Raw genomic sequence first — 27,353 nt, forward strand, 5'->3', positions numbered from 1 at the left:
GTAATATAAAATCATTATTTCTTCAGTAATTTTAAGACCAAGTTAAGTACCAAGTCAGATGCATCCTGAAACTCACCCGTGTAGTCAGTGGTGAAAGCTGTACTGGAGAAAGTAGAGCAGGAAGAGGCCTGGCCCAATTCAATATATCGATCACATTTTCACCTGGGTCCCTCTGCTCCTGATCGGAGAAGCCTGAAGTGCTGTGCTCCCTTCCTGTCTGTATCATCACATCTACAGTTTTATCCTCACCACCGTGCAGACATTCTTCAGGAGTCCTGCTCTCAGCACAGTCATTTCCAAAAGGCTCAGTACTTGTTTGAATTACCACTGCTGTTACAGAATTTTGCTTTACAGCACTTTCCACTGAAGAACACCAAGGTAGCGTTTTACCATCACACTTCCTGATCTTTTGGTGGATTTGTACAGTATCTAAGACAGAAAAATATTGTTAAGAATTTTTCCTCTCCCATTTTTGTTTACAGAGATAATATATAATAGTAATAAAAATGTAATACCATATTTTCAAGTGATGTTTCCATAGAAGATCATAGTCACTTTCAGAAATGCTTTCCTTATAGAAATGTGATGTTGTTATTTACAATTATTTTTTCACATGTGTGTGCAAAGAGCTTCTCCCCAAACACTTTCTGACTAAGATCATTAAAACATTCCCAGTTTTTCCTATCAGGAAGGGCCATTCCTGGTAAGATTGAAGGTCCGTATGGTTTATTTCAGTCTTTGCCCAGTAACTCATAGTCATGAAAAGCAGGACAACCATGCACAGACATTCCCAACTTAGGCTGTAATTCTCAGCTTAAAGCAACTTGCAGGTTTCAGCCAGCAGCTGTACTTCCAGGCAAGTTACAATTATACCCTGACATAAACACAGCAAGGGAGCTCTTAGCTACATTTCTAGTTTATGATTTAATATGCATATGCTTTTAAATTGTTTGTTCTTTAAACTTAAATATTGAGTCTAATCACACAAGATTTTGTCTTTAATGATATTATTTAGTCAGAGCTGAACCCTTAATAAAAAAAGTCCCACAATGTACCTATGCACAAAGGAGTCTGAACCACTAAGAGAAAGATACTGAGCATTTGACAACCCTTCCAAGATGTCAACTATACAGTTTTACACAGTTATTCTAACAACAAGAAAGCATGTCCAAATGCTCTGTGTGATTCTTTGCATTGTACTTGTGTTTTGTTACTTTTCAAATCTTTTGATACTTTTCAAATAGTTTATACTATTATAGAGTCACCATCTCTGGATGTGTTTAAAAAATGACTGGACATGGCACTCGGTGCCATAGTCTAGTTCAGGTGTTAGGACATGGGTTGGACTCGAAGATCTTGGAGGTCTCTTCCAACCTTGTTATTCTGTGATTCTGTGATTATACAGTAACTCACTTCTTATGCAGTCAAAATACATTCATTCAGGAAAGTCTAAAGACAAATAATTTAAATTTATTATAATTGTGCTAAATACTTCAAAAAGGGAAAAGATGGCCCAGTTTCCTGAAATTTAAATTCTATGATTTTATAAAATGAAAATATTACCTCAAATAAGACAATAGAAATCAACAATCCTAAAACTCCAGTGTGTCACATGGAACTAAAAACTACTCTGTAGTATTTGCAATTCTTATATGATCTTGTTTACAGCATTCACAAACACTACTGGACACAAAATCAACAGTATTCAAGCAAGAGATCAAGCCTATTCTGTGCATGGGTACCATCTGCAGTGAACCACGTGGATCTTGTGACCAAATTTTGCCTTAAACAAGCTAGTTTAGATTTAAAGGAGCAACTGCTGTAAAGCAATTTAACTGCAGAGGTATGGTAGGTGTTGGGGAAGATGAAACAGGAAAGCCTTGGAAATATGATTGCCTGACAAAAGATTTTGGGAATATGAAAACTACAGGCAACATCGAAATGAAAGCCACTTTTGAAATACCAGGTCTTAGTTACTGAACAACTAGAAAACAATGGTATGGCCACTGAAGTAATCCCCTCTTGATGGAACAATACCCTCTGCTTGCAAGCGGTCCAAGGGTCAGAGCAGACCCTACTAGCTCAGCAGAAGGGGTCCAAAGAGTAGTTTTTAGAAGTTAAGATGTAACACTCTATGGTAATATAAGAACTCTTATAGGCTGTATGTAAATGCTATAGGATTTGTATCTTGTATTAGATTGGTTAGTGACAATTAGAATATTCAGTACAGAAGATGATTTATTGTATTGTAACCAGGACTTCAGACACTTCTATTCATTCTCTCTTCTATTCACTCCATTCTCTCTTCCACTTCTACTCTTGCTCTTACTCTTGCTCTTACACTCTCTCTCTCTCACCCACTCTCTCACCTGCTTACTCTCTTGGGCCTGCTCAGAGCTGAGTCTGGCAGCTCTGAGCAGTGCCCCTATACCCACGCCTTTACAATAAACCGACTGTGTCCCAAGACCTGCCTATAGAGATCTCTCCGTCCCCGTCCCGACCGAACACACTCACCCCTAACCTACAGGTAGGGATTTTTTTATGCTTGTTTCTCTCATGCATCACGAGCCACTGCAAAACTCTGAAACTTTACTCAGAACCTTTGTTCAGAAACTTCTTCCAGCCACTGAACACACACTCTCACACCCCTGCTTGACACTGCCAGACTTCCAGGATCTTCTAGAAAGAAGACTGTACACATCCAGAACTCCTCCTGGAGGAGGTATTGGGGTGTTAACTGGAAGAATGAGGGTTATAAAAACCCCAGTTTTTGATGCTTATGCGGGCTTCCACCTCTGATGGACTCCCACTGTGTATCGCAACCACAGACCACAATCACTCACTTGGCACTGGAGCCACAGGTGGTGGTTATCTTTGCCTTTTCTCCTCTCTGTTTTTTCTTTCCAGTTTTCCTCTCTTAGGGTGATTATGCACTTCAGAACAGCTATACACCCCTTTCCAATCCATTACAGTGTTTTCCATTTATGGTCTCAAAGCAGTTCTAATAAAACTTGTTGTTATATCTACTTAGCGTTTTTCTACTTTAATGCACCACAAGGGATCCTTTAGCAACAAATCTGGTTGCCCTGGCTCAGAGGCAGGTCACAATACCATCCCATAGTAGAAAGAACAGCACATGCACAAAATGGTTTTCAGCAGGGTATGTATTAATTTAATTGGCACAATTTGCATTCTGTTGGAAAGAAATAACTTGTGTGCTTCATTACTGTTGTGTTAATCCACTACTAGAACTTGCACAGACATTCCTGAAGCAACATCAATGGTAGTATCATATTCAAAAATATTACTTTAACTTGATAGGTCAAAATAACCTCCTCAGCAATCAAAAACTTTTAAGCACATTCTAATACATCAGCTCCACCAAAGGACTAAATTAGAAAAATTGATCAATAACCCTATTTCAAAGATCCATCTGTATTCATTTAACACAGCCTGGATTTTCATGGGGGCAGGAGAAAAGCTGCTCGAAACTTCTATGTCTGGCACAGAGCCAATTGCTGAAGGCTCTGACAATGGGCAGGTTACTAGCCCAATCAGACAACTTGGTAATGCCTCTGTGATGGCATATTCAAGAAAGGAAAAACCACAGGAAACTCTCTCTTTCTTCTCCTGAGGGGTGGTGAGGTGGCTGCCGGGGCCCGTGCAGCTGGGGCCTTCCTGAGGCCAGAGCCCCCCCATGTGGTGCCGGCAAGGACCATGCGGCCGGGGCCAGCTGTGTGGTGCCAGTAGAGACCACGTGGCCAGCAGCAAGAGATGGTGAGCAATTCCCCAGTGTGGAGCCCGGACAAGATCAGCCTCTCAACTGCAACTTACAAACACCAACTTTCTTCCAAGTCAGAGAAAAAGGAAAAGTGAGGACACATGAAGAAAACCAACATGGCAGCACCGAAGTCAGTGAAAAAAAAGGAGAGGGAAGAGGTGCTCCGAGCGCTGGAGCTGAGATTCTCCTGCAAGCCGTGGTGAGGACTAAAATACAACAAACTTGTTTCCCTATAATTCATGAGGTGCGTGAGGGGTATGGAGATCCACGTGCAGCCTGTGAAGAAGAGTACTCACACTGGAGCACGTGGATGCTAAAAAAGCTGTAATCTAGTGAAGAACTCAAACAGAGAGAGATGATCCTTGCTTTCAGAGATAGAGGAAGAGAGCCTTCACTTCCAAACTAGAATAGCTCATCCTTAAAAGATTAAACCCCATGAACTAAAATGACCCATGCTAGGCAGCTGTGGGAAGACTGCCTGGCCTGTGGAAGGGACTCCCATTGCAGCAGGTTCAGGCAGGACTGCTGCTTGTGGAAGTTAAAACCACGCTAGAAAAGTTTGCAAAGAACTATCTCCCATAGGAAGGATCCCACAGCATGGCAGAAGAAACACTTTTCCTTAAGCATACTGAAGAAAGACTTTTAAGAGGTGAAATACTGACCAAAACTCCGTGTTTTGTTTCCTTGCATGGTCAGTGGAAAGAGGGAGGGACTGAAAAAAAAAGTGTTCTGAAGGTTTGCTTTGGTTCTCATTACCCTTTTTAATTTTAATTCTGTTAATAATAAATCTTCCTTATACTGTTTAAGTTTTGAACCTGTTTTGCCTTAAGGTGTTTTTTTTTTTCTTAATAATCCTTATCTCAACTCATGAAAATGAAGTTTTCAATTCCCCCTTTTCTGCTCAGCTATAGCAGAGGAAAATAAGTAGATGGTTTTTTTGTGGGTGTCTGGTGCTTAGCCAGCATCAAACCCTGACACCATCTCAGTCACTTCATGTAGCAACTCCATGTAAAAATCTCAATTGCTGCACTGGACACCAGGAGGAGGGAGAAACTGATCAGCCTGAAGGGCCCTAGCACATAATTTTCACCAAAGAGAAGTATGCTCTCCCATCTCCTTTACATCTTGTAAGTATTAAGATAATACATTGTTTTATAAAACCATTTACAAGCCACAGTCACATAGAGCTTCCAGGATGTTCTAAATTTTCTCAGGAAAAACCTACATTCTTTTTACAATTTGAGTTCCATTAAATCATCTAAGGGAAAAGGAGATATTTGACAAGGAGAAACAAAGAAAATAAGGAAAATTCAGAAGCTGGTTCTCTCTTAAGATTTTTTTCATTCTGTTTTGTGCCAATCATTTCAAAACTCAGAATTTTCCCTGCACTGAAGTGGGCAGCAACACAATTACATATTTTGCCCCATAAGAACTCCAATTACACTATTAGGAAGTTTACTTTTCACAGTGAACTACACAATAGTACTATGTTATTAGGAACTTTACATCCTATCTATACTCTCAAAATCAGACATGCACCTACATCACATCCAAGAATATTGATACATATCATCTGTTTAAAAGTTTCCTCTGAAAAATGGATCAAAGATATAATTTCTGAATAACTAAGATTCTCCAAACTTCCCTACTCAACCCTTTCCAACCCAGTCCCTGATAATTGCATTGCTTTAGGAATGAGATACTTTTCTCATAGTTACCCATTTATCTGTAGGAAGAGTTGTCATAGCAATTTTTAAAGATTCAGCATAAGTAAGTTTCTTTACTGGAAGTGTCAACTCTTTGACACCTTGACCTCAACCTCAGGTCCAGGAAAAGCCCTACTAATACTGAGTCCATCTCATTGTAAGGATCTTCTCAAAGATCGTATTTCGCAGACAAATTTTACTTTATCCAGGGAATTGCACTCTTGTTCATCATGTGAGTCAGTGAAATGATTAAGTTTTCTCCTGAAATCTACAACCTGAAATCTAGTTCATGTAGCTTCAAACCCTTAAACTGCTGCCTTCTCTCACTTCTGAGAGAAGATTAAGATTACTCTGATCTGAAAACAGCACCAAAATCTATCATGTACAACTTGAAATACCGTCTTGATGCAGAGTGGAGAAAGAAGCAGAGATGAAATAAGTGATCCAATGCTAACGTGGGTTGCCTTGGTACTAAACAAATTGAATTTTAAAACCCAAAACTTTACTCTTGATTGTCCACATTGCAAGGCAATTCACCATTGCAAGTTGTCCTCTCCGCACTCCAAGCAACAAAGCAAGTTTTTGAAACAAGTCTTGTGGTTTTTTCCTCTCAAGAAGGACTAGATTAAGATGTGGTATTTTATAAAAATAATTAATCTAGCCATAGAACCTCATCTGATTCACAGCAAACCCTCATCATAATCAGCACAGTGATTGTAGATGCCTGGCAGTAGCAACTGCACATTTCTCAAAAACAAATGGTGTTTCTCCAAGAAAAAAATCCTCCACAGAAATTTTTTAATGCCCTGACAAGGCAGAATTTTTCAACCTGTTTACAATTATGTGAATTTCAGGATGCTTCATACACTAGCTATTCTTTGAAGCTACAGACAAATTCTGTTTTCTGAGACAGCAAATCCACATATTCCATGACCTGAAACAAAGAACTATGGTGAACACTGCATACCCAAAACTAAATATGCAATTCTACATTATATCTCAAGGTGTTATCTTGAGAGATTTTCATACGGTTTTAAAGACAGAAGAGAGGTCTGCTTCTCAAAGCATTCATGTTCTATGGACTTAAATCTCAAGACCATAAAACACATATATCCCTGGGGATGCAGTCTCATCTTTGTGTTTTACATATAATACCACTGTGTTTATCTCCTTTTATCTGATATTAAAGCAGACAACTCCAGTGTGCTCCTTTCCATCTCTGTTTTTAAGATCCACATGCAGCTTCTCCCCTATCCCGCATCCCCAAACAAAAAAGATGAGCAGATAAAAAGGGTATAGCTCAGTAGTAAGCCAAATTTAGCTCAGAACCCAGTTACAGACTCCTTCTTGAAGAGGGTTGGCTCCTCACAGACATGGTCTTAGCATGTTCCTTCAGTGCATCTCACCATAACATATGAACAGAACATGTTAGAGAACCCAAACAACCAAAATATTCAGCAACCAGCTGCAACATTCTTCAAGTGTTTCTTTAAATGCTTATTCACAATGTAGGTGATTTTATGGCCAAACTATGAGAGGGTTTTCCAAAGACTAAAACACCATCAATGGCTTATTAGCCTTAGATTATGGCCTAAGGTTACTGGTCTGATGGTCAGACACAGGTGTTGTCAACTTTATTACTGGTAGTTTTGTAACAATACTACCAAATGCTTTTAAATTAAGTTTGGCAAACCCCCATTATCCTATGATGCTTTCACAACAGCACATTTGGAAAGCCTCACGAGTCTTCCAGTTTTCATGTATGAACACATTCTTCAAGAAAATCATTCAAAGTGGCATCAACCTTAGCGGAACAGAGAAGACACTGATCATAATGCAAAGCTTTGGGTATTTTACAGCACATTTGAATGTATGAAGAAATCTATCAAAAGAAGTACATTTCTGAAAGGCTAGATCCAGGCAGCAGATGAACTGAAATTCTCTGGAAAAGATATTGCCATCAAACTGATCTGCTCTCTAAGTTGAAACTATTATAATATGGAACAAGAAGTTAGGACAAACTCACTAAGATCCCTTTTCTCCTAGAAGATTGCACCTGTAAACACAAGCACTTTGTTATCATGAATTCAAGGTAATGGCCACTTTCATAAGAGGGTGAACAACAGGACGGCTGTTCTAGGCTTGAAGAGGGAAAAAGCCAAACCAGTAACAGAACGGAAGATGTATTTCTATGATATCTAACCATTTCAACAAAAGCATGTTCTAAGCTTAGAATTTTCTCCACAGTGAAGTGGGCAGAAAGAAGGACTGGCTAGAAGAGACTGCTACAGATAATTGCTTCCTTTTATGAAAGAACTGTAGCTTCCTTGCAAAGATATGAATAGGAAAGATGGGACAGAACTACTGGAATCTAAAGTTCTTCTTTTGGTGGATGGCAAAGAGATTACTCTGGAACCTGATAGCCCTAAAATCACATATATTTCAAACTCTTCAGTTTCTTGTGCTTGTTCTTGTCATTTGACCCTTGATCAAGCCATTAAATTCAGAATTGCAGGGCACAAGTGTCTAGCTCAGTTTTGGAGCTGAAGTTACGTATCTGCTGCACTAAACTCATGGAAGTAAGGTTGATCAACAGGTTTATGAGCTGGTCCTTATATTTTGGCCCCCCTTAAGTGGATTTCACTGGAACACATCTGAAGCCAGATTCACTGGGCTCTACAGTAGTAGCAAATTTTCAGACTTAACAGGGTCTTTGAAAAGTTTATCTTCAAAGCTCTTTATGCAGCTGGAACCTATCCTAGGCAATATCTCTACACATTTAGTTACAGAAAAATCAAAGTAATAGAGGAACTGAAAAAAACAAAAAAGCTTAATAAAAACATTCCAGAGACGCAACACAGAAATTAATGCAGTTTCAAGGCACCTATTACTCTCAAGTGCAGAAAGAAAATGATATCTGCTATGTAAAGTTAAAGCAGTTCAAATTTGCTGTGAACATGCATGTGGATAACTACTCAGATTATTTTTTATTATTATCTGAATATCACATTACAATGAAGAAAATGGAGGTAACAGCTTCTTAAACTTTATAATTCAACTATGTTACCACATATTTGTTTCAGACTAAAAAGAGCCCAAATGCCCCATCATTCACATTATATACTACAGAGTTCATAATGATATAGTAATTACAGTTTAAACATGAGATGAGTTTTGACGACTTATGAACAGTAAAAGAATTTGATTTCTCGATTGCAATAGCAAATTACAAATTTCAAGTTTACTTACCCATTCAAATTAATATTTAAATTATTTTCAGATATTCTAATCACATGTGTACTTGACCAGACAATCACCAAGGAAAGTATTTAAATCTTTCAAAAGTGTTATGCAGTCAGTACCCAACTGGAACTTACCGTCTGTAACAGTTCGTGTTCTTTTGTCAGACCATTCCTTATCCCAAATAGAAGCTGAAAGAAAAGTACCAATATTGCCTTTTGGTCAGAAAAAGAGAGAGCATCAAGAAAATTTCAAGACTTTGCATGCCATTGTACCTAAGACAGGATCATTTTTCTCATTTTCTCTTTTTCCTGTTGCACTGTCAATGCACATCCAGAGTTCTTCTAACAAGAGCTTCACTCTTCCTGTTAAAATAAATAAATAAAAAAATTTATTTATTTAAAATAAATTGATAAAATTGAATAAGAATTTATGTTCATTTTACTCAGAACACAGACATACCTACAACAAAATACAAAATGCTCACAACAAAAATTAAGACAAGGCACAAGCTTCAGTGAAAGAAAAATGCTAGATGCCAGTTAGGGAATGGATCCTGTACTGGCCATATCCACACAGCAGTCTAAAGCAATAGCTGGAGAATGCTTTAGCTTTTCCTTTTTATAGGGAGTACTGCAAAAAGTTGTAGCAGCCCCCAGAGTAAAATGTAAAAGCAGATTCAAATGTAGCATTAGTGAAATTAAACAGCTTTGTAAAACTAATCAATTTACATGAACTTGGGAGAAAATCTTCTAGGAAGATGTGTATCACATTTATGCTCACTCAGTAATAATTCATCTTAGTCTTATCATGTAATACCACCATGTATCCGAATTAATTATCAGGCCACAACACTAGGAGACTCTGTCTACGGTCCTAACAGCACCTTTGCTAGGTGATGTCAAACAACCTAGTTTCAGAGACAGAAGGGCAGGTGGAGAGGGAAGAACCTCAGTAAAATACACAAGCACCTCATCTACTTATGCCAAAACTATCAGATCCAACAATCCAAGATCAGGAACTGAACTGTTTTTATGCAAATTCCATAAGTCAAAGGCCATAGCAAACTGCTATTATTTTATGAAGAAGCATATTAAAAAATCTTCAGCATATAAGAGGAAAACCTGCCAAACTTTGCTAAACAGCTAGTAACAACACTAACATTTACTCATTACTAATAATTCCTTGCTGCTATTTGAAGCTCAAATTAATGCTCAGATATTAATTTTCCTATTTTGCCATTAATTAAAAATCAAAGGATAAAATTGGGTACCAATTCAGTACAACCCAAAAGTAAAAAATATGCCAAGACACACAGAAACTGACATAGCCTGGCTTTTCCAGAAAATTTAATTTCTGCAACAAACATATTGCAAAGCAAGAAATAGAACAGTGAAGTTCTTTTGCCTCAAAACTGCCTTCAGAATATCTAAACAGTTCAAAAGCAGTACCAGCCTTTTAAAAGACTACAAAAAAAAAAATTTAATTAAAGTTTGGCCTCGGTACTTCAGAGGAAGTTTTGAAGGAGTTTGCTCCATTACAATTAGATTCAGATAATCTGTAGCATGTATTTTAGATCACTAGGGGGGAAAAAAGTCAATAGGATAAGATACAGCTATACCTCTTGTATTTCCACTTGATTTACCAAGTCTCATATAGAAATTGTAGCAGATTACGCTCCTATGTGGTCCTTTATGATTTCAGTGAGCTTCAGAGAGATTGTAATTTTTTCAGTGTTTGCATTCTGTTTTATAATTGCACATCAGCTGACTTCACACATGCACAGGGTACACTAGTCATTTTTATGAATCAAGTATTTTCCTTACTGCAAAACTGAAAATAGTAATCTATTACATTGGTCCTTCATCAGTGTAACCTACTTGTATCAACCACATCTGCTCTTATAGCACTTTGGCAGTATCCTTTGTTTCCAAAAATGCAACTCCAGAAGAGCTGCAATAAATTCATAACAAGTGGTTCCACACAGAGAATGGACTTGCAAAAAGTCTTACCTTTGTCTATATCTGTTGCAAGGTCTTCACTTGAACTCTGAGTTTCTGCATGCTTAACTATTAAAAAGAGGAGAGGTGTAAAGAAAATGTTCAAATAGAACAATATCACATACAAATCTGAAGGCATTCAAAGGTAAACACTTACCTTTTCTGCACTTCTCTTTAATTACACCATCAAGTTTTCCCTGATAAAATTAAGAAGTACAGAATTTTTATGCCATACATATTTTCAGAGCATCAACTCTAAAGAGCATGAAATCTAGATCAACATTTCAAAGGTCATTCTTCAGTTGGAAAATTTTTCTCTTATGGTGAATTGCTATGTTTAGTTACTCAATATCCCCCCAAAAATGTACTGTTTCAGCATCTCTTACACTAATAGCTTCCTTTCTTTCCCCCAAAAATACTTAAAGAAGCTTCACCCAAAGACAAGGAAAGCCTTACTTGTGCTTTTTTTAGCTCCTTTTCAAGCCTTTTCTTTTCAGTTTTCAGTTGTCTGAAGTCCTGTGTATGCTTTGTTGCAGCCTCTTCAAAAAAGAGAACCAAAATTCAATTCAGAAGCTACACTATAAGAGGCTACTCATTTAAGTGGTGCTGGTCACTAGTTTGCAAATCAAATCACCAGAAAAAAACAGATAGTGTGAAATACAAATTTATTGAAGCTATATTTTGGTTCATTCAGAAACAACTAATGCATACATGTATGTTGCCTTCTACCGCATAATTACTGTTTTGAACCACTGCAATACATTTATTATTTTTCTCAATTATATGCAAGAATGAAGAGTGGGTCATATTGTAATAATATTGTACTGTAGAACAATATACACCAAGTGAAAAAAGGACATAAAACTGAGATGCAAGGGACTTTTTATTCTCTTATTCAAAAGAGCTCTGGTTCAAAGATGAAAACACCATAGCCAGCTGCATTAGAAAGATACAGATAGCACTCAAGACTAATAGAGAAGAGGACCTTATCTCTTAATGTCTAACAGACACCTCGAAAGAGTACAGATGGGTGGAAATACAGGGTACAGGGTAGGTGAGAACTGAAAGTGAGGTTTGTAGGAAAATTCTCAGATGACAGAGTTAGAGAGAACTCCTGAGAGTTCAGCTGGATGACTTATATATGGATAAGAAAGAAAAGAAATGGAATCTTCCTGCTGATCAAATCAGAAGAGAGCATATTAAAATAAAAGTTGGTAAAAAGGAACCTTGGGTGGTAGGCTAATAGAAAACCAATCATGGCAAAATTTCATACTGACAAAAGATACAAGATCTGAGACATTTAATGGACATAGAAAAAAAGAAAACAGATAAAATAGTCACTGAAATTGGACCTAACCCATACTCTCTCTCAGTATTTTGTTCTAGTTCTGCCAGAATTTGAGATTTTGGAGGCAAGTGTGTAAAAAACCTGGCTGTCCTGTAATGGAACTCCAAAATTCTCATAAAAATAAACACCTTGTACCTGCACTTTACAGTAGGATTCAGGGGGTTTCTAACACTAAGATATAAGGCATTCAGTTCACTGTATTTTAAACTATGGTAAGCACAGCTATAATATGCACGATATGAATGCAAGTATCTGCCTTGCCAATTGACAGTATAGCAAATGAAGTCTCAAAAAGTCTTATGTACATTCACCCTCTACCAGCAAAACAAGAAAAACATAGTGCCATGAAGCCAATGCTTTTTCTCCATGTAAAAACAAAGCAAGCAAACAAACTAACTAACCAACCAAAACACAAGTGCTAGAATATTTAGAAATCAGAAAACATGCATCAGGATCACCATATACTTAAATATGAACACAAACATGAAGAATCCTGCCAGGATTATTAGAACACTGGAGCACGTGCCCTATGAAAACAGGCTTGTTGAACTAGACTTAATTAGCCAGAGGGGAAAACATAATGAATCTTAGAAAGAATCCAACAGCTTTCCTGTACAAGGAGGTATCAAGAAGAGGGAATGGGACTGTTCACTGCTGTATAATAGACATTAGGTGTAAACTGAAACATGAGAGTTTCCAGCTAGTTATAAGGAAAAACATGTTACTGAATCAAGTTGCCTAGAGAACCTGGTAAGACTCCATCCTTTGAAGTTTTCATGACCAGAAGTTCCCCACCAGCTTCATCTATGGCATGTGCATAAGACACTCAGCAGAAAACATTCTGCAGGAGGGCTGACGTAAATCAGAGACTAAGCACCCCACATAGTACTGCCCTGCCTTGCTCCTTGGGCATCAAAGTTAAAGTCAAAATTCCTCTGGTTAGAAAAGGAAAAAAGAGGTTATGTTACTGTACTGTTGTCCCACTCAGTGTAGAAAGTTACCTTCAAGTTTTTTCACTTTTGTTTCCAGTTTCTTTCTCCTGTTAAAAAGAACACATTAATAGATCATTTTTAAAAATAGAACTATGTTGCATGAAAAGCCAGAAAAAAATAAATCTAGCCATTCAGAGAAAACACACCTCCTATACCCAGGACCTGTGAGACCAATGAGTCCCTGAAGTTGAAAAATTAAACTGGTGGCATGTTGCTGACATTCTCACACAAACAGCTGTATCTGTTACAGAGGCCAAGTTTGCTTTTGAGAGCGTCAATCCACTAATCCAAGTATATAAAAATACCTTCAGCTACAACTTGGAACTAGAAATACAACTCCAGAAAACTGGCTTCTGTTTTTTGCATTTCTATGATGTAATGCAAACAGGTTCGTTTTACTCCTGAAAAACAATCAAGCTTTGCTTACAATTAATAGTATCTAAGCAATGAGATAACCATGAACAGCCTTCAGGATCACTAATGTCCCACAGTTTTTTGTTCAGAACATCCAGGTGCTTTAGACTAAAGCCAAACCAAAAGAAAAAACATTATGCATCCCGAACAATTTTGACTTCAGCATTTCCAACCCTACCTTATATGTAAAACACACAGAACTGGAAAATAAATAAATAGAAAAGCAAACATTTCTACTGTTTTCTTCTGTTAAATTCCAATATCCCAGAAATTGTTTTTAAACTGTTGTGGTAAGTAGAGGATTCTACCAATGCTCGCCAATCACCTTCATGAAGCAGAACACAGTTCATCTATTCCCCATATTAAAACCTATGTAATAGATTGAGATTTACTGTCTAAGCCTTTCTGGATATTCAGGCTTTAATTACCACTTCAGACATTAACCAGAATATATTCAAAAACCCACTCATAAATGGGATGATTGATCACCTTTTGCATGTTCAGTAGTCAAAGCATTTATACTATAAAGTAATAGGCCAATGATTCTGTGCCTTCTCAGCCTGAAGAGGTTCATACTTACTTTCCTATATGAGGGCATTGACAGTCAAGCCATAGGTGAGAATTTCAGCAAAATTCCTCATAAAAACATCTTTACAGAAAAAAAAAAAGGAGGGGTGAGAGAGGGGGGAGTTGTCCTTTAGAAAATAGGAGGTAAGAAACTTCTGTTTCTCTGTAGATTATCTTCAAGTGAATGCACAGAAGTACTACATGTACAATGCATGGACATTGGAAGCAAGATCAACTGACACAGGAAGACTACAGAGATGCTGTTTACCATTGCAGGGAGAAGACCCATGCAGCCAAAGCTCGATTAGAATTCAAGCTGACCAGTACTCTGAAGGACACAAAAAGGGCTTTTCAAAATATCTTAACAGCAAATGGAAGATCAGAAATAACATCAGTCCATTGCTTGATGAGGTTAGTCATGTCACAAATAGGGATGCAAAGCAGAGATGTTTAATGCCTTCTTCAGATCTGTCACCAATGACAGACCCTGAGGACTCCCAGAAACCTGTGTGGAAGATCACAACAGGCTTGTTCAGCTTAGGAAAGAGAAGGCTAAGGGGTGACCTCATCACAGTTTACAGCTTCCTCAGTGGGGGACAGTGGAGATGAAGGTGCTGATCTGCTCTCTCTGGTGATCATTGACAGGACAGAAGGAAATGCAATGAAGCTACATTGGTGGAAGTTCAGATGGGACATTAGGAAAAGGTTCTTCAGGCTCTCCAGGGAAGCACTCATTGACACCAAGCCTGTCAGAGTCCCAGAAGCACCTGAATGACAGTCTTAGCTGTAGCTTAGTTTTAAGTAGTCCTGCAAGGAGCAGGGAGTTGGACTCAATAATCCTCATAGGTAGTTTTCAACTTGAAATAGAAATGCTATGATACAAATAACTAAGAATCTGAATAAACAGACACTAAATGCCAACATTATCATAGCAATAATATTTACAAATGAAGTAATTACATTTACACATGTAGTACTATATTAATTTCATCAATATGCAACTACATTAAGAAAATAGGTAGATGTTAAATCTAGCAATTTACGAAAAGCAGCTTGCAGATGATGCATTTGGGCAGAACTCCTCTTATGCTACACAACTCAAGTTCCTATCTTATCTTTAAGATAAAGGCACAACTGTAGTTGACAGGAGTTGTACTCCACAGGAATTGCCATTCTTGTAGAATATTCAGATCTCAACTAGACAGTCCTGAGCAAGCTAACTTTGACACTGGCTCTGAATGGCAGATTGGACCAAAGGACATGACCTAAGTTTTTTAACAGTAACTGTAGATTAACAGTAATTTTATGAAAATTCACTATTACTCTGCTTCTGAAAAAATCCAGCTTTCAAATTACTGAACTCATATGACCTACTGCTTAAAATGGCTTCAGTGTCAGACATATACAAAACAGCTACAGAACCACAGAATTGAGGTTGAGGTTGTGAGAATCCTCTGGAAGTTACCTTGTCCAACCCATGCTGCTGTAACAGGGCCACCTACAGCTTGCTACCCAGGCCCATTGCCAAATGGCTTCTGAATATCTCCAAGGATGGTGAGGCCACAAGCTCCCAGGGCAATCTGTGGAAGTACTCAGTCATTCTCACAGCAAAAAGTGTTTCCTGATGTACACAGGAAACATGACATTCTTTGTCTTAGTTTGTGCCCATTGCTTCTTGTCCTGTCACTGGGGTCCAAGGAAGTGAGCCTGGCTCTGTCTTCTTTACACACTCCCTTCAGGTATTTATAGACATTGATAATACCAACCCTGAGTCTTTTCTTCTCCAGACTTAAGAGTCCCAGTTCTCTCACCCTTCTGTCAATAGAGAGATGCTCGTATTCCTTAATCATCTTCATGGTCCTTCACTGAACTCACTCCCGTACACCCATGTCTGTCTTGTACTGAGGAGTCCAGAACTAACACAGTACTTCAGGGGTGGCAACAGCAGTGCTGAAGAGAAGGAGCATCTCCCTCACCCTGCTGGCAAAAACTTTGCTTCTTGAAAACCAAGACACTGGTAGCCTTCTTTGCCACAAGTGTGTATCATTGGCTCACGTCATGAGAGCACCCCAAGCTGCTGTCCACCTAAGTGTCCCCCAGCAGGTACTGGTGTTTGTGATTGCTCCTCATCAGGTGCAGGCTTCACACTTCTCTTTGCTGAACTTCCCAATGTTTCTGTCAGCTCATTTCTTCAGCCTGTCAAGCTTGTGCTCGAAAGCAGCGCACCCCTCTGGCCCAGCAGCCACACTTGGGTCATTGGCAAGCTTGCTGACAGTAGGCTCTGCCCCATCATGCAGATCACTAACAAAGATGTTAAACTGGACTAGACTCGCTATGCAGCCCTCACTGTCTCCCCCCAGGGTACAGTGTTACCTCCCGGTCTCCTATGGGGAGAGATAAGATAGAACTGGGTTGTGAGCTGTAAAACCTGCCTGCAGAGGCACATGGCAGCACAAAGGAGCACACGGCAGCACACAGAGAGGTTTGTCTCCTGGGGGGAGGAGGTGTCAGCAGACCCCTACGGCAGACCCCTACGGGAGAGGAGCCTGCCAGGAGCTGACGGACGGGTGAACACCGAGTGATCATCCCACAGAAGGAAGTGTGCTGCAGATGTGGCAACATGGGATAGGTCACGTAGTGAGGACTGCCATATAAGGAAATACTGTGTCTTAGAAAAGTGTATAGAACCAGCTTGTTTCTTTGAATAAACAATTCAGATTCCACGCCGCTCTGGGTCCGTGCCTCAATTGCCAACAAATGGTGTCCCCGTGTGAGGAATTTATTATACACCTAACTGTGTGTCTGTCGGTGAGCCCCGTGGGACTTGAAGTGCAGCTGATAGAAGGAGGAAAGCTGGCCAGCATTTAATCCCTGCAAGTTGTAGGCAAGCTACGGGGAACGATGGGGGATGGTGTATCCCATGAACAGAACATCACAGAGACACTGGAGCAGATTTTAAAGAAACACAGCAGGAAAGTTGAGTCTACAGATTTGATCAGACTCTTGTTCTGGGCAAAAGACTATGACTCAACTTCAGATAGTACCAGTATTTTTGATCCTCGTTTTTTTGATCAACGCTTTAGAGGATGCGTTGTGGGACCAAGTTACATGCGGTGACGCAGCACTGACAAAGCTTTTATATCCGTGGAGGACAGTGTGCAAGGTGCTCACAGCACATGCAGCACCCAGAGACCAAAGAAGGACGCTTGTGCCACCACGGCAGCTGTGCCAACCCCTTCTGCACCGCCAGTGAACCGTAAGTCTCCTGAGGCTGTTGTAGGAGAACCAGAAGATGGCCCCTTGTCCCCTGCCCCATTTGACCCTGGAGGGGAACCGGATGGTATCGTAGAAAAGCTCATGCTGCCCCGCGCCATGTGGCATCAGCTGGAGCTGGGTCGCGGCAAGTGGCTGGAGCCAGGGAGTCCTGTCCTGGTAGCGTGTTCCCTCTCCGTTTGCCCTCTGCAATAGTGCAGCAGCAGTGGCAGGCACGGCGGGGGAAGAGCGTGTGGGGCCACAGGGGTGCAGTGCGTAGCAGCGCTGGCGACCACACAATGCCAGCGAGCACGTGGCGGCGAGCACACAGCAGTGAGCGCATGGCAGAGCTGCGCCACGGCCGCACCTGGCAGCTGCCCCCACACTACGGGCAGGTGGGATCAGCGGTGCTGGGAGCTGGCAGGGCTGCAGCTCCACTCAGCACACAGCAGGGGTTGCGAGTGGTTCTCTGCATGTGGGATGTGAGGAGATGAGCCGGCGGGACCCGCGCAGCTGCCCGACCTGAACCGCTACAGCCAGACTCTCGTTCCCTGTGGAGCCTTGGGAGCTGATACTGTGCTGGAGAAAAGGACTGAGTGGACCGATGGCCCCTTCCTTGGGGGTGGGGGGCTGCAACATTCAGCATTTGCACCAGCTTGTGCAGAGGAGGCTGCGGGCTAGGCATGTCACTCCTGCAGCTGGTTCATAGAACTCTTCTATTTTTGTTATTCAAAATGTTGCCACAACCCTGGACCCTATCTCAAAGATTGCTTTTTTACCGTTATCACCTTGCGACCCCTCCTGCATTGTTTTGATTGCTTTTTGTGATAGATATCTTTTTTTTTGTGATAGCTATCTTTTCAAGCAATTAACTGGTATGTTTTATCGAAGTACTCTTTTCTGTAAAAATGGTACAGTATTTAAGCAGCTGATGATACCACCTTGCTTATTTTTGCTCGGTGAGTGGTTGTTGTTCTGTTAGATATATTATTTCACTGTTCATAGTAAGAAAACTGCATGTTATGTTACACATTTTCCTGAATTTGGTAAGTTAAAAGATGTTCGTGTTACATATTGTTAGAACAGAAAAGGGCAAGTGCAGGGATGGGGTGTGCCCCCTGCAAAAGACTGCAAAGAGGTTTATATGTTCTTAATTTTTCAATCGCATTCAGAATGATCACAGGCTCACTTAGAAAAAGCTGAAGTACTTGTTAAGAATCTTGAAAGTGGAAAATGAGAAGGCCCCTTTCCGTTGATAACCTGGGGGCAAAGATATGCTTGTGTTTCCACAGATTCCAGTCCACGATGCAAGAGTGGTCCAACCAGCCTTGGATACTCCAGCCTCATAATCAGCTTGTGGAAAAGATAAACTCTTCTGAAGTCATGTTCTTAACTGATACTAATAAAGTTTTTAAGCAATTTTGCAAGTATTTTAGGGAAACCCTCTCAGTCAAAGCTTGAGGCTCTGACCAAGCCCTAGCCCTGGCTGACTGGGGATTATACCATCAGATCCAGGTGTTTCTGCCCTAAAAGTGTAATCAAGTCACTTGGACATGTTGATTTGATCTTATAAAAGCTGGACCCTCTTTCAAAGTAAACCTGGAAGTCTTGCCTGGGAAAGACTTTCTAAGTCTTCACTGTGAAACAAGACCTCCCAGCCATTGCAGACTCTGAGTGATGGTAGAAGTTTCAGACAACTTTACTTTGTTTCTCAAAGTTCAAGCTGTTTAATCAGTCTTCATATATAGGACTAGTTATTGAGTGTTTTCATCTATCCTCCTGTTCATAGGAAAGATACTGCTTTTGTGAGGAACAGAGCTTATTTGGTTCAGGTAGTGGGCCAAACACATCCTAATGTTAGAAGTGTTTTGTTTTATAATTCTTGTTTGTATAAAACAGAAAAGGCGGATTTATGGGGAGAGATAAGATAGAGTTGAGTTACAAGCTGTAAAACCTGCCTGCAGAGGCACATGGCAGCACAAAGGAGCACATGGCGGCACACAGAGAGGTTTGTTTCCACTGGACCCTGGGGGGAGGAAGTGTCACAAAGCAGACCCCTACGGAGAGGAGCCTGCCGGGAGCTGATGGAAGGGTGAAAAGCGAGTGATCATCCCACAGAAGGAAGTGTGTTGCTGATGTGGCAACACAAGATAGGTCATGTAATGAGGACTGCCATATAAGGAAATACTGTGTCTTAGAAAAGTGTGTAAAACCAGCTCGTTTCTTCGAATAAACAATTCAGATTCCACGCTGGTCTGGGTCCGTGCCTCAGCTGCCGACAGTCTCCAACTAGACTTTGCACAGTGCTCATCGCCACACTCAAGGCCCAGCCATTCAGCCAGTTTTTGATCCACTGTCTGCCCATCCAGCCCCTACAGCACCAGCCTAAGGGGCTATGATGAAGCTGTTATGGGAGACAGTGCCAGAGATCTTACTGATGGCCTGTCAGACTCTAGCCACTGCTCTCCCCTCATCTAGCAGACATGTCAATTTATAAGGTTAGTGAAGCAAGACTTTCCCTTGGTGAGCAACTTGCCCTTGGTGAGGCCATGCTGTCTGCTCCCAAGGAGCTTCTTGTCTTTCTTGTGCCTGAAAATGAGTTCAAGCATGACCAGCTCCATCTCCTTTCCAAGGATCAAGGTGAGGCTGACTGGCCTGCAGTTCCCTGGCTCCTTCTTCTTGAGGATATGACTGACAGATAGGGACAAACATTTTATCAATGCTGACACAATAAACTGCCAGCACATCACAGTGGTCAGTTCCCTCTTAAGATGCAGCTAGCAATGGGGTAGCTGCTCTCTGCTGCTCTTAGATAGGACAATGTGCTAAATATTCCATTAAGCTCACAGTACATTGAGTACACCTATATGTGAAATAAGTGCAGTCTGGCTGAAGAAATGACAACAAAGCTAGTCTCCTCATACAATCTTTTGGCCTCTTAATAATGGCCTTTTAAGCCTCTTAATAATGGCCTGATGCTGTGCTTGTGAATATCGTATGTTTCACAAGTTATGTAAAGATACCAGAGTATCTCTCTTGAGAAGTGCTTCAGTCACTTGATCATCTCCATGTACCTTCATTAGACTCTCTCCAATACACCCTTATCTTCTGTACAGAGAAGCCCAGAACTGGGCACAGTACACCAAGGCATGGCCTCACTAGTACTGAGCAGAGGGAACCAATCACTTCCCTTAACCTGCTGGTAGCACCAAAATAGCTTAGAAACAGCAAAGTTAAAAATGATAACCAGCTTACATGGAAGCAAGGAGTCACCAGCAGGAGTCCCATTGGGATGTGTGCTAGAACACATCAAAAATAAAAGCTGACTACAAAAGCAGAAGGGTCTTAGAATTCGAAGTCACTAGAGAGCAATTATTGGTTTTCATAAATGTAAAATGATGCATGTGAAGAAAAATAACCACAACTACCAACACTTGGCTGTATATTACCTGGTTCTCTTTTGTGAGCATGAGTACCTTTCCACACAATATTGAGAAGTCACAGTTCCCTGATATATGTGATTTAAAGGTTAAAAGTATTAGAGGATTAAAGAGCAATTAGACAAGTTCATTAGAGTATCCACTAAGAGCTCTCAGAGTTAACACACACATACAATCCAGGCAAGGAAGCTTCTGAGTGACTGCTTACTGGAAAAACAAACTTTGGGAATTATCAAGGCACAGCTTCAGAATATTCAGTATTATGGCAGCAAAAAGGGTTTCTGCATTTTTGGTGCCAAATCCCTCCTGCTCATTTCCAAACATGGCAGACAGTTCACTATGAACTGCTGAGCTGTTACATTAAAAACAATTATTTTAAGGACTGATTTTAGTACAGACCACTTTGGCAGTATCATTCCTCTACTGGCCTCAGAGACTTAACAGCAAAACTGAAATGGATAGCAATAACAAAAAGCCGAGACTAACAACCACTTAAAACTGGAGAAATTACAGCTTTTTCTCAATTTCATCCTGTTCTTAAAAACTTTCATTAAACAACCATGTAAAGCTACTTCAAGAGAAGACAATAAATAAAACTAACATTGCACTCAAGAGTGTTTGCTACAAAACTCAAGATCATTCTTCCATCAACTCCTTGTTCTACAAAGGCGTAAGTAAAAAAATTTTAGCGAAATGGAAAGCATAACTAGGTAAGGTACACTACCAAATTTGGAAGAGGTAAGAGAGGCAAAGAAAGGTTGTGAAAAAAAGAAGCATCACTCACACAGCATCACTGTTTAGTATTTCTTCTTTAATTTTAACATACTCCAGCTGACTCTCCCGATAAATCTTCAGAGAACTCTGAAGAAGGAAAGCACAGTTAAAATATGTCCATACTGAGGGCAAAAAAAAAATAGATGGCAGATACCTGACCTATTCTAATGAAAACAGTGCCAGGCCAAAACAATATATTCAATAAGAAAAGCAAGTTGGAAAGTCAGGTTATCCTCCTTCTTTAAAGGCAAAAGTTATAACAAACAAACACATAAATCTCTGTATGTCTATCTTTTGAGTACGTGCCTTCAACACCTAGCTGGATAGGTACTTGAAGCTGAAGTCAAGAGCTTTACTATTTTACACCATATATAGTCCTATTTTTTCTGAAAAAGTGCCATCAGGACATCAGCTACTAATGCTTGCTGAGGGAAGAGGAATTATAAAACCATTCTAACACAGAACACAAACTAGGTACAGCAACAAGACAAATGTTAGTATCCTGTCTCATACCGTTGTGGGGTATGCCCAGCCCCTGCCCTGGAGGGATCTCTGCTGAGATAAGAGATTTCGCAATCACCCAGCAGGACTCCCTGGAAAGGCAACCACTCTTCACGGCGAGGAAAGACAGACCTACAATCCTTTGGGAGACACTATGCAGATTTTTTCGTAACCCATTGGCCTGTGACCATCCCAGATCCTCTGTAATCCATTGGCCCTTTACTGATCCCCTGTATCCCTATAAAAGCAAGCCCTCTGGCCCCTGTGGAAGAGAGGGTTCTCGTCCCTGGCTCTCCCCTTCGCTGGAGGGGACCCATAATAAAGCTACCTCTGTGCGGAACCAGCCACACGAGCCTTCTCGTCTCTCTCTCTGGTCTGGCTTGGCCTGGAGGCTGCCCTGCAGAGCTGAGCTGAAATCACGAGCTGATAATCACTAAAGAGCTGACAGCTTCTGCACGGGCCCTCCTGCCAGCAGCTGAGGGAAGACACCGGGCCTCGGGAAGGCGATTCCTTTCGGGACCATCCCCCCGGGCTGGTCACCTCTTCCTGGGTCAGAGCCGCTGACCCCCTCACCAGCTGTAATATACCATCATGAAAAGACTACAAGAAAGAAGGTGGGGTATTTTCTTCAGAAATAATAATAATGTCTAGAAAATACATACATTTGGGTAATTTGAACAATCTAAACCTTCTTTCCCACAGACTAAATCTCAGCTAAGCAATGGGAGAGAAATTAGGAATAAACTCAAGAAGCTAAAAATGTAAAAACATATGTTCAAAAAGATAACAGAAGCACAACCCTATTCTGCACAGACCCTCTTTCTTGGTACCTTCTCAGTAGTACAAGTTATATTCAATAATCTGACAAGATCAGAGCAGAAAATCAAAGGAGTCTGAATGTTTCTCCTTCTTTCCTTCCTTAGTGAGGAAATAAAAACCAAATAATCTGATCAAAAATCGTAAGAACTACAACATCCTAAACTTTGTGCCTCTCTGAATCCTGAAGTCATTTAATTAATTTCACCTAAACCCAGAGCTACCTGTCCCAATGAGCTGGAAATAACAACGGAGCTCATTAAAGTCAGCTTCATTAAGATGAGCATTAAATAGATACATTTCCTTCAACAGAAAAAGTGCAAGTTATTTAAAAACCTTACAAGCACACCTTTTTTTCCTCCAACTCTGCCTTCAAGGAACCCAACTCCTCCTGGCACTTTTCCAGAGGCAGAATTTTCTGTAACATCTTCTCCACTTGGCAACGAAGAGCAGAGATCTCTCTGAAATGAGATGTGCAATTAAAAAAGAAGTTGCCAAAAACACAGATGCTTTTAAATTCAGCATTCTGATTCTTCAATCAAGCATCTGAGTATTACGCTTTTATCCTATGGAAAAAATGCTGAGAGAGACACCCAAAAGCTTTAAGAGTTTCAGCATTCTCATTTTTCTACCTATTTAAAGAAAATTCAAGATCTGATTTTAAAACACTACACTGAACCTAAAGCTAGATGCAAGCAGATGGCATGTGCCACAGAGATTTGCTGCCCACACCAAAGTGCCGGTAATAAGTGTCTGCATACATACACAGCGCTGTAAAATAAGAGCAGAGTCCAACTGCAGTGTTTTTCAGCAGGCAAGCGAGTCCATAAAAATTATACGCTGCCTCTTCCTCTATAATCACAGAATAAGCAAGGGCACACAGCAACAACTCTTAAGTCAAAATACTTACACAAATATGGATGCCCCAAATAGGTTTACACTTAACCACCACCAAAACATGAGCTTCACACCTCCACTTGGTCACTTAAGACTATTACTAGCACAGGGCAAGGAAAGAATCCCACACAGGTATGGTAGAAGAAGGACAGATTGCTCTTCTCATCATACGTTTGCTAACTATGGCCTAGGAAGCATGGTAAAAATACCACATTAAAAGCTTAGACCCATGGCTGTTGCTATTACTCCATCAGACTTCTAAAACTAACCACAACACAGAGAACATAGTAATACATCTCTAGTAAACAACAGAAATCAAACTTACCGTTCAGCAAATTGAAGCTGTAATCTCTTGTTAAGGTAGAAATTAAAAACAGTTTATCAAATGTTCTTAAGTATATTTCAATCCAACTGCAACTTGCAAAGAAACATCCAGTAAAGACTTCCTAACACAAAAAACCCTCCCCAAAACTTGCAGAACGAAGTGTTTAATACGTGCATTTCAATACATTTGAAGTGAACAAGCAGAGCTTCTTCTGTTACATGAAAAAGATTGAGTAATTCTCAGCAACACAGATTTCAAATAGACCACTTTAAACCATATACCAGAAACAGGCAGATCTTAAGTGGATAGTTTTAATTCCAAAGGCCTATTTTCTTTACAAAACCTACCCAGTTTGTTCTTTATTAGAGACACCATCTCATAACTTAAATAGAAAGCCTTAAGCCCTTTTATAAGAATTGTTATAGGTATACTAATCCTGTAAGAACGCAAATAGAAAACTAAAGGATATCAGTGCATTTCTGTTGATACTCTGCCAGCAAACGACTGTAGGAAAAGAAAAAACCCAGACATTACTCATTTTCTCACCTGATTTTGACAATCATGTGTGAGGGTATCTTTCCTTTTGCTTTACAGATAAATAGAGAAAGTGTAAGATTGGTTTGCATTTTCTGATAGCAGTCAATACAACTTTTATTTCATTAAGCCATTCACACCTCAAATCAAACTGCTTTAAGTAGAAAAAAACCCCAACAATTACAAGAATTTGTAGCCATTAACTAATTGCAGCTTTAAAAAATATATTGCTTAGATAAAGGACATAAAATACATATATATTAGAATATACACACACACATATATAGATACATAAAAAACATGTTTCCAAACTTGAAGGGATGTTTTCCTAAAAAAGAACACACGTCAGAGAAATAGTTCAAAAGGCCCTATGTTGGTCTCCTAGCAGCCAGAAAGGGTGACACCCTGATGCAAGAGGGCCATTGGACACCACCAAGGAAAGCTACTATTTTCCTTCCTCAAATGGAGGAAAGAAAATAGTAGTTTTCCTTGGTGCTGTTACGTTTTTTAAGAACAGAGAGAAGAAGGAACAAGAAAGAGTAACATGATGGGAGTTACCCCAATACAGAGAAGGCTGCATTACTTTCTATTGCAATAGTTGAGAATAATCCAGTAAGGCAATAAAAGGCTGAACTGCAAGTAGTTAAAGAAGAGGCAATTTCCATAAGAAATATATGCACTGGCAGAAAGAAGAGGGACACAAAGTTTAGAGGTCAGAAAAGAAATCACAACAGAGTAAAGGAGCTTTGAAAAAAGGGTCCTAGTTAAGAGACCCAGTGTGCGCTACCTTAAATACTCTCTGGAAATAGAATGCAGGACTGACATTTAGATTCATTAAAGCCAGATTGACATATATCAAGGAAAGGGTACATAAGAAACAAAGCACTACAATTAGGAGACATAGCATGGATATTAGGCCATAGTACGAAGGTATACATAGCATACCTTTATATATTATTCCATACAATCATATGTTGATGGGTTTTGAGAAGAATTGGAAGCAAGCACAGAAGAGAAAGCAAACTGTAAGAAGGATTTTATAATCACACTGTTCTGAACAACTTTCAGCTTCACTTTCCATATTCTGATATTTAATCCCAACAGAATATCAGAACTTAATGACCAGATTGAATTCTGCTGAAAAAGTTCATATGCATCTGTACTCAACTTCTAGTTCTCATATTCCTCACTACAGAAAAATGAAATAAGCAAGCACAATGAAATGAATGAAATAAATATAAATAAATTACTAAATAAATATCATCAAAGATCTACTGCCTTAAACAAATAAATTTAATTAATCTCTTCAAAGAACTGTTTCTGCGTGTACTTCTTATAATATTATAGGTACACCAAATAGCCCTGTTTACTGCCATTATAAACAGATGTTTTACAGAAAAAATTAAAGAAGTTTTACAGTCTAGATTTAGGATCTGTTTGTGAAGAACTTACTTTCATTTTGAGCAGCATTTAGTGTAGTGCATTAACAAATATCCACATTCCACAAGTCGTATTTATCACATTGTTGTAAGTACTTAAGAACAATAAAACCCAAACAAACAAAAACGTGTGCAATTGTACTTACTCTCCGTCAATAATTTTTTGCTTCAGTGCAATTAATGCAGCTACATATTCATTTATATTCTGTAAGGAAGAGTCTCAAGTCAGTTAAGAACTTACATCCCAAAAACCAGTACTGTAAATAACACCTAATCTGACTGCTAATGTTACAGGAAATACAATAATCTGTCTTCTTTTTTACAGTTCTCTTGGTGAACAAGTTACTAAATCACCAAAAGTACATTCATTTAAATACACATGGAGAATGCAGGCTCCACAAGAAAGTATGCATATTTAAATGTAGCCTTACTACAAAAGCCCTTCACACTTTGCCTTTGCAGGAGATTCCATACTAAATCCCTATAACTTTTCCCCTCAAAATCCAACTAACCTTTAGCAGAATATCAGCAATAAACATTAGCTCACTTCAATCTACAGATTTTCCAGTTTCTTACCCATACTCATTCTAAGTGTGCCCCGTGAACTCTCAACAGGACCTTCTCTTCACTTAAAGGAAAAACAAGTATTACCCAAAGCGTAATAGTATAAAAATACACGCTCGCTTAAGAGCCCTCAAGGAAGTAAATCGTAAGTCCTTACACTGCACTGAAGCCAAGCCGAAAGGATAGGACTAGAAATTCCCTGACAGATCCCACCAGGCACGTCGCAAAGACATGAACTACTTTTCCACACTTAGCCTGGTTAAAGCTCGACACTGCTGCTACTTTTACAGAGCCCGTTTGCCACGCACGCTATCCGCGTTCTCGACGCGCCGGGAGTGGTGACTGTGGTACCCGACACTTCCTAGCCGCCAGCGGCCCGACGCTGAGCCACTACCTCCTCCGCGAGCAAAAACACCACTCCAGAGACATAGGGACAGTGGTCCGTGCCTACCTGCTGGAGAACACCGCAGTTGGCGCAGGCCCCGCCGGCGGCCGCAGTCCCGGCCGCGAGCGGCGGCGTCTCCCCGGGCATCATCGTGCCCACGCCTCCGTCCGGCCCCGAAGCGGGGCGTGTGCGCCGCTCCAGTGCGTCACATACCGCGCCGCCGCCTAAACAAGGACCCAGCTCGCCTTTGCCTCCTCAGGAATGATGACCACCGCTGCCTGACTAGTAACAGCAAAAAAGAGAGCAAAAAGTGCTCTCTGCAGAAACTGAGCGTTGAAAGCAACCGGTAAACAGCGACTTAGCCCTCTGAAAGGCACC

General features: G+C 40.2%; 1 protein-coding gene across 4 annotated transcripts in view; it reads right to left on the reverse strand.

Moving 5' to 3' along the window:
• ICE1 (interactor of little elongation complex ELL subunit 1) overlaps window positions 1-27,141 on the reverse strand; it is a 45,605-nt gene extending 18,464 nt beyond the window's left edge. Inside the window, exons 1-13 of one of the 4 annotated variants that reach the window (XM_032102997.1) lie at window positions 27,042-27,141; window positions 26,173-26,231; window positions 24,523-24,557; window positions 24,054-24,072; window positions 23,181-23,292; window positions 21,525-21,601; window positions 13,083-13,114; window positions 11,184-11,272; window positions 10,885-10,924; window positions 10,740-10,796; window positions 9,003-9,092; window positions 8,865-8,918; window positions 77-429 (exon numbers count right to left, since the gene is read on the reverse strand). In XM_032102997.1, the coding sequence (XP_031958888.1) occupies window positions 77-429; window positions 8,865-8,918; window positions 9,003-9,092; window positions 10,740-10,796; window positions 10,885-10,924; window positions 11,184-11,272; window positions 13,083-13,114; window positions 21,525-21,601; window positions 23,181-23,292; window positions 24,054-24,072; window positions 24,523-24,557; window positions 26,173-26,231; window positions 27,042-27,125 (1,101 nt within the window). In that variant the 5' untranslated portion in view covers window positions 27,126-27,141. Of the gene's footprint in view, window positions 1-76; window positions 430-8,864; window positions 8,919-9,002; window positions 9,093-10,739; window positions 10,797-10,884; window positions 10,925-11,183; window positions 11,273-13,076; window positions 13,115-21,524; window positions 21,602-23,180; window positions 23,293-24,053; window positions 24,073-24,522; window positions 24,558-25,532; window positions 25,813-26,172; window positions 26,232-27,041 lie in introns of those variants that run through there. The other 3 variants (XM_032102987.1, XM_032103007.1, XM_032103013.1) reach the window with 3 other exon arrangements.
• Between the last annotated feature and the right edge of the window lie 212 nt (window positions 27,142-27,353).

The sequence above is a fragment of the Corvus moneduloides genome, chromosome 1, assembly GCF_009650955.1.
Source record: "Corvus moneduloides isolate bCorMon1 chromosome 1, bCorMon1.pri, whole genome shotgun sequence".
Lineage (NCBI taxonomy): Eukaryota > Metazoa > Chordata > Aves > Passeriformes > Corvidae > Corvus > Corvus moneduloides.